Source organism: Jaculus jaculus, chromosome 6, assembly GCF_020740685.1.
Source record: "Jaculus jaculus isolate mJacJac1 chromosome 6, mJacJac1.mat.Y.cur, whole genome shotgun sequence".
In the NCBI taxonomy this organism is placed as follows: Eukaryota; Metazoa; Chordata; class Mammalia; order Rodentia; family Dipodidae; genus Jaculus; species Jaculus jaculus.
Genome location: NC_059107.1, coordinates 113,205,452 through 113,218,360, shown reverse-complemented (window position 1 = coordinate 113,218,360; position 12,909 = coordinate 113,205,452). Strand labels below are relative to the sequence as shown.

The 12,909-nt window shown below is 40.3% G+C and overlaps 1 protein-coding gene across 4 annotated transcripts in view; it reads right to left on the bottom strand.

Annotated features, from left to right (window-relative positions):
- Positions 1-12,909, bottom strand: part of Frs2 (fibroblast growth factor receptor substrate 2) — a 154,604-nt gene that overhangs the window by 11,951 nt on the left and 129,744 nt on the right. For all 4 annotated transcript variants that reach the window (XM_045151874.1, XM_045151876.1, XM_045151875.1 and 1 more), the window contains 4 exons: positions 6,321-6,412; positions 2,864-3,050; positions 1,865-2,023; positions 800-963 (listed from right to left, as the gene is read on the bottom strand). In XM_045151874.1, coding sequence (XP_045007809.1) covers positions 800-963; positions 1,865-2,023; positions 2,864-3,050; positions 6,321-6,386 — 576 coding nt within the window. In that variant the 5' untranslated portion in view covers positions 6,387-6,412. The remainder of the gene's footprint in view (positions 1-799; positions 964-1,864; positions 2,024-2,863; positions 3,051-6,320; positions 6,413-12,909) is intronic.

Sequence of the window (12,909 nt, the reverse complement as noted above, 5' to 3'; positions counted from 1 at the left end):
TAATTTCTGTGCCATTATATGTTGAAAGTATATTTGTTTTGATTTCACAGGACTCACAGCTAAGAGACCATTTTAAATCTCAGATGAGATTTAGGACTTTGGAACTATCTTAAGTTGGTAAAGACTATGGGGACCTTTGAAGTTGGACTGGATATAATGTACAATGTAGATGGTTATGAATCTATTGGGAGGCCATGACGCAAATATGATAGTTTGAAAGAATGACCCCAATATATTCAGGAGTTTATTAAAGATTGTAATTTAGATCTGCAGATCTGAATTCCAATCCAAAGATATGCAAAGTGCCTGAGTTCTGCCTGGGGTTCCTGAGGTGTGCTTGCTGTGGTGGCTTTTGGTTTTTCAGGTCTCTCTACTTGTTCCTATGAAAGCAGGCCAGCTTCTGCCATTATGAACTTCTCCTGCTTCAATAAATCCTTTTCTCCCATAACTGTGCCTGGTCTGGAAGTTCATCCCAGCAACCTGAAACTTTGTACTACAATACCTAAATCTCTAAGGTTTCAAAATGAAATGTAAAACTGAGAAAAAATGAAGAAACTTATAAAACTAAAATTGCCTAATGACCATTAGTAACATCTTCATCTATACACGTACCTCTTATGGATCCACAAGCTGCTAAAAGCTAAGTTTCTTTGATACCTGCATATATTTGGATATATGCCCTCAAACATATACATGCTATTCCTCAATTGTTCACTACAAAGGTAAACTTTTCAGTGTTTCCACAGCAGCACTAACTCCATGGGCTCACTTTCACTATTACACAGTAGTACAGGCTTACTTGTTCCTCAGCCACAAGCAAAGGGTGTGTAGATTCTTCACCAACTGAAGGTAAGCGAGCACTCCCCACCGAAGGATGCCTGCTGGAAGGGTGGGATGAAGCGTCTCCAAACGAGGGATACCGGGGATATCCATTAGGTAAGCTCTGAGCTGCAAACCCAGGAGCTGAGTTTTTGTTTATTGTTTTAAGAAGACAGGATATGGATGGGAATAAAACAGAAAATAAAAATGAGTAAGCATTTAATCTGCACTGAGAGGACATTAGAGCACAAATAATGTCCCCATCCAATTTTATTTCATATTTATTTTTACTTTTTGGCAGTACTGAATATCAAACCTAGGGCCTTAAGCATGGTAAGCAAGGATTTTGCTATTGATCTACACTCTTAGCTCTTTGACTCTATTTTAGATAATATGAGATAGTGTTCTCATTTTAAACTTAAAAAAAAAATTTTTTTAGAGAGAAGAAGGGAGGGGGGGGAGGGGGGAGACAATCAGTGTGCCAGGGCCTCAGCCACTACAATCGAATGCTAGACACTTGTGCCATCTAGTAGGTATGTGCAACCTTGTACTTGTCTCACTTTTGTGCATCTGGCTTACATGGGATTTGAAATGTCAAATATGGATCCTTAGGCTTCACAGGCAAGTGCCTTAACTGCTAAGCCCTAGTGTTCTCATTTTAAAATAAAAGTGCTTATAATTATAGCTAACAATTTTTTAGATATCAATAACCATCATATTGCTGTTAAAACAAGTTATTTGTAATTGTTAATAGTAAATATCTATAAATGGACTGGAGAAGATGGCTAAGTGATTAAGGTGCTTGCCTGCAAAGCCTAACCACCAGTGTTTGAGTCCCCGTTATTCATGTAAAACCAGATGCACATAGTGATGAATACATCTGGAGTTTATTTGCTATAGGCCCTGGCACATCCATTCTTTTTCTGTCTGTGTCTGTATGTCTGTCTCTGTCTCTCTCTGGACAAATAAATAAATATTTTAAATATCTACAACCTATAGCTTGTAAGTGTCTGACATTCAAAATATGAAGGGAATGGCTACTTACTTGTAGGTGTTCTAGGTGTTCTTGGGACCTCCAATTCTGTCTGGTGATTGTTCCTTTCTACAACTGGTTCTTCCACCACATTGATACTATTATTTTGCATAATCTCTTGCAGCATATTAAATAATTCTTCTGCACGGGCACACTTAAAGGCAAAGATTCCTATAAATATAAATCAAAAGAGAAAAATGGCAACCATCTCCTTTAAAAGTTGTAAGAACACATGTCAAAGAAGAAAATTCTCCTATATACCAAGACAAAAGAGCCTTGCAAGTGGTTTCTGTAAATTAATGATGCATATGAAAACAAAGCCAAAACGTTCAGTTTTCTAAGTCTAAGTGATAAGTCCAAAACAGCACAAACAAAACAAGATTTAGACACATATTCTTAGTCTGTTTTTAAACAGCAGGGGGAGCCCAATTCATCATTAACAAAGCAATTTAACAGGCCCTTGGTAAGGATTTTACAATCATTACCTTGCTTATAACTATTCTGTAAAATGGGTCATTCCCCACTTATAATGTTCAACAGAAGATATATAACTTGCCAAAGCCATTCAACTAGTAAATAGAAAGAAAAATAAAGCTGTGTTCTATATGACTCCAGTGTTTTGGTTAGAACAATGCAGTTAATCAATTTAACGGTACTATTTTAGTGGAACGCTTAAAGTTAACACAAGTCAAAATTTCTGCTATAGACAGTATGCTTAATGAATGAATAATTCATTCACATCTGGAAGGTCTGTTGTAAAAATAAGGTCATTTTTATAGCCCTTGCTGCCCTGGGACTTGACCAGGCTGGGCTCAAGTTTGTAGCAATCCTCCTGTTTCTGTCTCTGATGAGCTGGATTATAGGTATGCATTACCACTCCTGGTCTTGGGAGCTATTCTTTCAGTAGATAAGAAACAAATTTTAACAGTACATATAAAATAACTGAAAGAACAATATCTCCAGTATGATAATATCTGAAGAAAATAATTTCATGTTTGTTTTTAAACCTACCTTGTCCAGTTTGACACCTTCGGCCACTTTCAAAAGAAAAGAGATTGGAGTCATAGCCATAACGTCGCAAGCAGAGGTAGTGCCATTTTACTGAATCACGTTTGCGGGTATATAAAATTAATTCTGTATCTGTTAGTTCCATTATGCCAGAACCTAACTCATTCCCATCATCATCCACATTAATGACCTAAAAAAAATAAAACATTACAGTGACTTAAACATCTCACCAGTTATAGGATAGCATACTATTGTCACTTGTTGGTTCATTCACTTACCAATGTACATGCAAGGCATGGCTATGCAGCAGTAAAATAACACCCAGTTCACATGTGTAAGTAATTCACATTCCCACTGGAGAAACAGGAGCTACAAACACAGTCAACACCATGAAATGGTGTATGACTAATAAGACACATAAATACGACAGTGGTTGCACTGCCTAAGGCTGTTGGAGAAACCTTCAGAGAGGAGAAAGGAGTTTAGCTAGACCTGGGTTATGATTAAATTTAGAAAGGAAATCAAATGAGAGGGAAATTTTGGTGGCTTAAGAGATATAGAACATAAAATGGAAATGCAATGCTACACAGGCACAGAATTCATGTATTGAAAGGACTTGTATTGGTGAGCTTTAGAAAATGCCCAAGATGAGCTGGGGTTGTTACTCGGTGATAGAACACTTGCCTAGCATGCACACGGCCGTGGGCTGCATCCCCAGTGCTGCAGACAAAATAAATGACTAAAGACTAAGAGCTATTATTCCCTTAGGACAGAACAAAGTACTTTATATGTATTTTCCCTACTTAATCCTCCTAACAATCCTAGATTGCAGGTCTCCATTATATAAACTGAAATAAGACCTGGTAGCAATAGTCTGCCCAAGGTCACAAAGCTCAAAAGGAAAAAGGGTGTGACTTACACTTAGTTTGTGTTATTGAGGACTGTGACTTAGAGCACACCAAGGCCAGATTACAAAATATTCAATAGTTGTGGGAGCACTGAGCCTACTTTAGTACAAGCTACTGAATTATGAAAAAAGACTAAGTGGATAGCTAACAAAGAATAGATTACAGGGTAAATAGAAGTAGAGTTAAATCAAGCCAGGCATAGTGGCCTATCCCTCCAATCCCAGCAGAGGAGAAGAAGCAGGAGGATTGGAGGTTGGAAGGCAGCTTGGGGATACACAGTGAGGCCCTGCCTAAGGGAAAAAAAAAAAAAAGAAAGAAACCATCAAAGCATGCATAAAAATATCTGGACAGGGCTGGAGAGACAGACGGCTTAGTGGTTAAGCCACTTGCCTGCGGAGCCTAAGAATGCATGTTTGAATCTCCAGGTCCCACGTACCCAGACACAAAGTAATGCAAGTGCGCAATGTCACACATGCGCACAAAGGGCCCATGCATATGGAGTTATTCACAGTGGACAAAAGTCCCTGGCATACCCATTCTCTCCTTCTCTCTCTGGCTGCCCCCCCCCCCACAAATAAAATAATAAAAAAAAATGTCTGGACAGTGGTGTTACAGTTTAGCTCTTAAGGATCCTCTAGAACCTGAGTGTTTAAGGCATATCCCCAGACTGTAGTACCATGAGGGAGGTCATGGACCCTTTAAAAGACTGTATGGGTCTAATGAGAGGTCTTCTGGTTGTCACTGGGGAAGTATCTTTGAAAGGGATAGTGGGACCCCAGGCCTGTCTTCTTCCATCTCCTGACCATGAGTAAGTGATTCTGCTCTCTAATGCACCTTGATGTGCTATCTTGCCACAGTCCCAAAGCAGTGGGGTCAATGGATCATGGACTAAAACCTCTAAATGTGAGCCAAAATAATACTTTTCTCAGTATAAGTTTTTGTTATAGTAATAGAAAGCTGACTACTAGGCAGTGAGGAGGCTGGAAAAAAAAAAGCATAAAATGACATTTTTAAGAAAAAGTATTACCATAATTTGTGGTTAACTATTGAATATACGTGACCAAATGAAAAGTAGAAGAGGATTCTTGCTATGGTTTGTAACCTAACAGTTCATGGCTTGAAGGTCGGGGTCCTCAGTGTGGCTGTGCTGAGGTGATGCGACCTAATGGAAGGTCACTGGGGTTTGCCCTCAGAAGGGATTAACATAGTTCTTGTTTGGCTCCCAGCAGACAAGTCTCTTTGCATGCAATTTCTGTTTTGCAATGCAATCTCCCCCAGTCTTCCTGTCATAGTGTACATTCCTACCACTGTGATATCCTACCATCACAATGTAGTCAAAGTCCTTGCTTACGGCCTGCTGCTATGCTGACTGAACATTCACTAACCAACATTGTAAGTAAATCTGATTTCATTATAAGTATTCAGTTTTAGATTTTTCTATTTCAGCAATGAAAAATTAACTAATACAATTCCATACTATCAGTAAGGAAATATGATTTACTCAAATAAGAAAGGTAGACTGGGGTGGGGGGTGATTAAAAAAAAAAAGCTGGGCACAGAGTAAGTTCCAGGTCGGTTTGGGCTGGAGTAAGACCCTACCTCAAGAAAAAACAAACACAAAAACAACAAGCTGAGCATAGTGGCACACGCTTTAATCCTAGCACTTGGGTGGCAGAGGTAGGAACGCCATGAGTTCTAGGTCACCCTGAGACTACACAGTGGATTCCAGGTCAGCCTGAGCTAGACTGAGACCATGCCTCAAAAAAAAAAAAAAAAAAAAAAAAAAAGAAGTCAGATATATTAAGTACAAAAAGCATATCCAAAGGCTGAGGGGATGGCTCAGTAGGTCAAGAACTTGTCACCTAAGTATAAGGACCTGTACTCAGATCCCTAGTACCCACATACTATAGTCCCAGCATGGAAAGATTGAGACAAATGGATCTCTGGGGCTTGTTGGCTAAGTAGTGGAATGAATCTACAAGCTCTAGGTTCAGCAAGAAAACCTGTCTCCAAGAATAAGGACAGTATGACTGAGGAAGATGGTAACTTGTAGCTTTTACATGCATGCATACACATGTGCACATGCACCTGTGTATACTCCAGAATGTACACACACACACAAAATCACACAATACACCCCTCTCCCCCCTCCACAAAGAAAAAAGGCCAGAAGGAACTGGATTCCCTTTCAGTTCCAGCACAGTCACTTGATGTTCTGTGTCTTCCACAGTAGGGACTTACCTTTTAGCTCCTGCAGATAACCAAGTGTTTTGGCAATGGCTTGTATTATTTTGAGGACTTTGTGTCTTCCTGACCAACAGCTCATTGTGGTGGGAAACCCAATCCAGACCCTGGGAATTACCAGCCAGCATCCATGGTTTTAGGATTATGCTTTCCCCACTTTTTATGAAGCTTCTCCATTGAATACTAAGAAGACCCTCAGCAGAATTGGATGGGAGAGGAGGTCTAAGAGTATAACCATTTTATTAAAAAAGCAATACAAAAGCACATCCAAGTAGAGAGAAACGTGTAGTTTGACTGGTTGTACTGACCTTAAACTTGTTCCGATGGCTATCTGGGACAGTGTCTTTATCTAGACAGCTACAGCAGCTACCCATGGCTTCTTCAGAAGACCATGTGAGCACTATGCAAAAATAATGAAGACGATTATTAGGTGCAAGACACAACAAAAACTGTAAAACAGGAAAAGACCCCGAGTCATCTAAACAAGCATAATATTTTGTTGCAGGGGCAAAAAGCTAAAGAGACAGATGTCTAAAGGTCTATTTTGTGCAACTAGCTAGTCAACTTTGATAGTGACAAGAATCATTTTTTAAGGTAGATGTCACAAAAGCTCAGATTTCCAGTTATATATATTTATAATGAAATGACCATAACCACAGCTGATTTACTGCCTCACATACTCATATATAATACTATCTAAATATTTAACTTGTTATTTAATATTGAGTTCATAAAAACCTCATGCCTTATCAGGATTTCATGTCCTTTGATTAAAAAAATTAACAAGATGCTCAACTTCTAACTTCATAGGTATTTTGATTGTTAGTATAGTATCTTTCAAATGCCTAATGAAACAATAGTTCACTGGCAAATAACATCCAAGAAATTTAGAATGGTGTATTATTAGTAAGAGAGAGAACCAACCTAACATTTAGCCATTAGTATAAAACACAGACTACTGGCAGATATAGTACATCTATTTAATCCTTTGCTATAATTCCAAATGAACAAAGGAAAAATTCCAAGTATTACTTCTAAATAGGTGAAAGGATCAAAATGGGGGGCTGGAGAGGTGGCATAGTGTTAGTTAAGGTGCTTTCTTGCAAGCCTGATGGCCCAGGTTTGAATCCCCAGTACACATGTAAAGCCAGATGCACAAAGTGGCACGTGTGTCTGGAGTTCGTCTGCAATTACAAGAGCCCGTGGAACCCATTTTATCTCTTTCTCTTTCCTGTTCTGTCTGTCTGTCTCTCTCTGCTTGCAAATAGTACTGAATAATTGTTTTTATTTTTATTTATTTAGGTTTTGCAAGGTAGGGTCTTGCTCTAGCCCAGACTGACCTGGAATTCACAATGTTGTCTCAGGGTGGCCTCAAATTTACAGCAATCTTCCTACTTCTGCCTCCCAAGTGCTGGGATTAAAGGCGTGCACCACCACTCAGTGGGGTTATATAATTTTTTTTAAAAAGCATAAAAATGAATGTGGTATTTGATACGTGGGGAGTGAAGGAAGCACAAAGAACTATACAACATTATAGACACAGGTCTGATCAGAATAGACTCAGGTTTTTAGATTTCTTTAGTGGTTATCACCACTTTTCAGGATAAAAGTTTAAAACTCTTCATTATGCCATAGGTCCTTTACAATGTGTTCTTTGTTACTGCTGTGGTCTAAGCTCTCCTTCCCTTCTCCTCAAACCGTGCCTCCAGTAAGATTCAAAAGTTACAGTTTCTCCAGAGCAACTGCTTATGACATATGCTTCCAAAGAAGCTTTTTACTCCTTTCCTTTTGCCAGATTAAGAATGCAGCACAACTGGGGAGCTCTGGAGGAATTAGAATTCTAAGATAGAGCTCCTCAAAGTACCACGGGTTTCCCAGCATTATAGCATCTACCACACGCTGTATCTAGAAGAATTCTAATAGGTTGTGTGCTTCTTTATCTATGATTCTTCTTTAACTGTAATGTGAGCTCCTTCTCAGCAGAGGCATACCTAGTACCTAACACAAAACCTAACACACAGTAGGTTTTTTTACGTTATTTGTGAACTGAATAAACTATACTACACCAAGGTGAAGAATACCTCGATGTTAGAATTAAGATAAGAAAGTGCACTATTATATAATCAAAAGAAACTACTAAATTGTAAAGTTAATTAAGATTTATAATATTTGAATTATTCTAAGATAGCACTTGAGTATGCAACAAAGGTGATAAGCAATGATCCTAAAAATGCATTGCGACAACCTTATAGTAGTGTGTGAAGGCTGGGGAGATGGCTCAGTGAATAGTTTGGATCCCAGACACCCACATAAAAGTTGGAAGACTGTGGTGACATGAGAGGCAGAGACAAAGAGGACTAGCCTCAAACAAGATGGAAGTCTAAGACCAGCATCCAAAGTAGTCCTCTGACCACCACACGCATGCCATGGCACATGTGTGTCCTCCCCTTCCTGCCTCTCCACCCCCTTCTCTCTCTCTCTCTCTCCACACACACAAAACATATATATGCACAGTACTGGGGGCACGGAAAAGAGGGAAGGCAACACCAACATAAGCTGAGACTTAAAAGATAGGCAGAAACAAGTGTACTAGACAAAAAATAGAAATAGATACTTGAGAGAGGTAAACAAAAGTCCTTCAAGAGATAAGTCATGAAAGATGGCACTGCATTAAAGAGCAAGTGAAGATTCAGTATGACTGGAACATAGAGTAGTCTGTAACACAGGTAGGGACTGAATCATAAAGCAGCTGAAACAACAAGTTAAGGATTTGTGACTTGGTCTTCTCCCCATCTTGAAGCTAGCCCACCTCTAATATTGCCACAGTAAAATGGGAACAGCCATTATGTCTTTATCACATTCTACTGTAATATTTCTCTGTCTGTGCTGCCCATTTCACTGTAATTTCTCTGAAAATAGGAGGAATGTGTCATCTTCATTTTCCAGGGTACTAAGCGTATTGTATAACAACATATGTTCTATGAATGTTATATTTTTTTAAAAAATTGTGTAGCAGTTGGGGAGATAAAGTGCTTTTCTGATAAGCATGAGAACTTGAATTCTTTCTATCTCCAGTACCCATATAAAATGTTGGGTGTACTAGCATGCACATGTAATCCCAGTGTTGTGGAGGCAAAGACAGAAAGATACAACTATAGCTGCAGCTGTTCTAGCTTAATTGGTGAGCCAGTGAAAGGCCAATGAGAGATCCTGTCTCAAAAAGAAGTGGAGTGTCAGGCATGGTGGCACAACCTTTAATCTCAGCACTTGGGAGGGAGAGGTAAAAGGATCATCAAGAATTCGAGGCCACCCTGAGACTTTATAGTGAATTCCAGGTCAGCCTGGTCTACAGTGAAATCCTACCTCGAAAACAAACAAATAAAAAAAAATAAAAAAAAAAAAACACCTAAAAGAATAAAATGGGCTGAGCCAGCCGTGGTAGTGCACACCTTTAACCCCAGCACTAGGGAGGCACAGTTAGGAGAATTTCTATGAATTTGAGGCCACCCTATGACTATATAGTGAATTCCAGGTCAGCCTGGGCTAGAGTGAGACCCTACCTCAAAAAAACAAAAAACAACAGCAAAAAAAGGCAGGTAAGTGTTCCTGAGGATAATCCCCAAGGTTGTCCTCTGGCCTTCTTGTGCATGTGCACCTTCACATATGCAAGCACACACCATGCAAGAAAATTAATGTGTAATAAACTATTAGATGAGAAAATTTTTAAATCTTAAAGCAAAGGGGTAACTGACAAACATTTTGAAAGTCTACTTAAAATTATATAGCCCCAGGTCTGGAGATATTACTCAGTGATTAAAGATGCTTGCTGGCAAAGCGTAACGGCTTGGGCTCAACTCCCCATGTAAAGCCAGATTCATAATGTGGCACATGTGTCTGGAGTTCATTTGCAAGACTTCAGTGGCCATATGCCCTAGTTTGCTCATTCATATTCATTCTCTCTCTCTCCTTGCAAACAAACAAATAAATAAACACAACCTTTTAATATTGCTCATTTTAGTAGGGCATGGTACATGCCTTTAATCCCAGCACTCAGGAGGCAGGGGCAGGAGGATCGCCATGAGTTCGAGACTACCCTGAGACTGCTTAGTGAATTCCAGGTCAACCTAGACTGGAGTGAGACCCTACATAAAAGTATATTGTTCATTTTAACTAGAAAAGTGAGATGGTCAAATGTGTATGCAAAATTTAGCTTCCCGTAGGATAAACTTAAACAGGAATTTGACTCAAAAATCCATCACGTGGAGGGAAAGATGGCTTGGCAGTTAAGGCACTTGCCTACGAAGCTAAAGGACCCAGGTTCAATTCTCCAGGATTCACATAAAGCCAGGTTCACAGGGTGGCAGATGGCGTGTGTCTGGAGTTTGTTTACAGCAGCAGGAGGCCCTGACATGCCCATTCTCTTTATCTGTCTCTTCTCTTTCCCCCTCCTCAAATAAATAAAAAGTATTTTTAAAAAATCCATCAGGGACTACTGAAAACTGAAACATGACAAAGACTTAAAACCCAAGCAGCAACAGAAGGAATAAAAAGGAAAGAAAGTTTAAGAAGAAAAGCTGCAGAGCACTGCGCACAGGCTTGGGCCAGCAGGAGCCAGCAGCTACTTCCATGTGGCAGAGGAAAGGCGCTGGTTCTGTGCTTGCTAGCGAAGAGGTAATTGGCACACTTTTAACTATCCTAAACCACCAAGTGAAGATGGAGAAAAGAAAGCTAAAGATAAGTATGGCATGGAGAGCCTGACAACCAGTGCCAGGGTGATGGAGACAGACACAAAGGACACTCAAAACATATCACAGCAGAAATCCAGAAGCTGCTGACTGTTCAACACTAAAGTAGACTTAAAGCATACCCACCCAGGCTCTGGGAACTTCGTGGGAGAGGGGAGGGAATACCCAGAGGCACTAGCCTGCCCCAATAACTGATTGCTACTCTCACAACTCATAACCCATAACCCCATGGTGAATAACAGCAATGTCACTGAGGAGAGCCCTCAGTGGAATAAGGGCAAGGAGGAGGGAAATGATGGTACCAATACATGATGTCTCCATCCAAAGTTTTTATTTAATTAAAGGGGAAAAAAAAGCTAATCAAAACTGACAAAAAAAAAAAAGAGGCAAGTATGTCTTTGAGAAAAGACATTAAAAATATCAGAACAAGCCAAGTATGGTAGCACATGCCTGTTATCCCAGCACTTGGGAGGCAGAGGGAAAAGGATCGTCGTGAATTCGAGGTCACCCTGAAACTACATAGTGAATTCCAGGTCAGCCTGAACTAGTGTGAGATCCTACCTCAAAAAACAAAAACAAACAAACAAAAAAACAGTGCAGCCTATGTTCTGATTTTTTTGTTTTTGTTTCTCCCCCACCAAGGTAGGGTCTCACTCTAGCCCAGGCTGACCTGGAATTCACTATGTAGTCTCAGGGTGGCCTGAAACTCAGGGTGATCTTCCTACCTCTGCCTCCCAAGTGCTGGGATTAAAGGCGTGCATGCAACACCATGCCCGGCTCCATAGGCTTTGAACTATATAAGAGAAAAGACAATACTTAAGGGTAGTTATAGAAAGTGGTCTGTGGCTGGAATTCTGCAAATGTGTTGGAGTGCAGGAGTGAAGAGAAGCCAGTCAGGGAGAAAACACCCTCTGGAGAAGAAGGATGAGTGGGTAGCAAGCTACGATGACCAAGTGGGAGATAAAGTGGCCCCAAGGATGGAAACCTCTTTCAAGAAGTGGCTGAGAAAGAGAAAGAGATTAGAGCACTATGATTTGGTTTGGTGTGGTCTCCTCTTACCTCTGACACATCCTGCTACTAACTAGTCCAAGCCAGCTGCAAACCTGTTGATTGTTCTGCCTCAGCCTCCCAAATGCTGGGATTACAGGTGTGCCCCACCATGTGTGTATTTTTTTTAATATGACATAGATTTAAGTAAGAAGATTTGTAATCAATCACTAAGTAAGAGGAAAAACATAAGACAAGACAAAAAAAGAGGGGAGTGAATGGAAGGGCTAATTGACAGATAAGAGTAAATTGAAGCCAGGCATGGTGATGTAAGTACGCCTTTAATCCCAGCACTCAGGAGGCAGAAATAGGAGAACTGCCAGGAGTTCAAGGCCACTCTGAGACTACATAGTGAATTCCAAGTCAGCCTAGGACCCTACCTCAGAAACTAAACTCATAGGGCTGGAGAGATGGCTTAGCGGTTAAGCGCTTGCCTGTGAAGCCTGAAGTTTGAGGCTCAATTCTCCAGGACCTACATTAGCCAGATGCACAAGGGGGCGCATGCGTCTGGTGTTCGGTTTGCAGTGGCTGGAGGCCCTGGCGCGCCCATTCTCTTGCTCTATCTGCCTCTTTCTCTCTCTCTCTCTCTCTGTCGCTCTCAAATAAGTAAAAATAAACAAAAAAATAAAAAAATAACTAAACTATAAACTAAGTAAGTAAGTAAATGTGCAGTTTTGAAAAAAAATTTTTTTAAATATAATAGGTTGAGGAGTAGAGGAGTTGCAGGTCCCACCCTGTCACACTGTGCGGTCTAAACAAGGGAAGGAATGCCTTGTTCTCTTGTAGCAAAAGAGAAATAAGGAAGGATGGACAGAACACAGCAGGTAAGCAGCAGTAGGTGACATCCCATCTTGTAAAACATAGGCAAGAACTGCAGAATGAAGGACCTGAGGTGACTGGTAGGATTGACAACCAAGGCTCTCCCATGAAAAGTCAGCAGGATTACAAAGTGGTAACAGCCCAGCAGAGCAAGACTATGCAGCTTGACAGCTGGGTTTAGTAGTCTAGAGGGCAGACAGTTCAAGTGGCCCAGGGTCTCAGAGTCTGAGAATCTGTCGGCAACAAAATTTTAGGATGATGGCATTGCAGAATTTGATGTGATAAG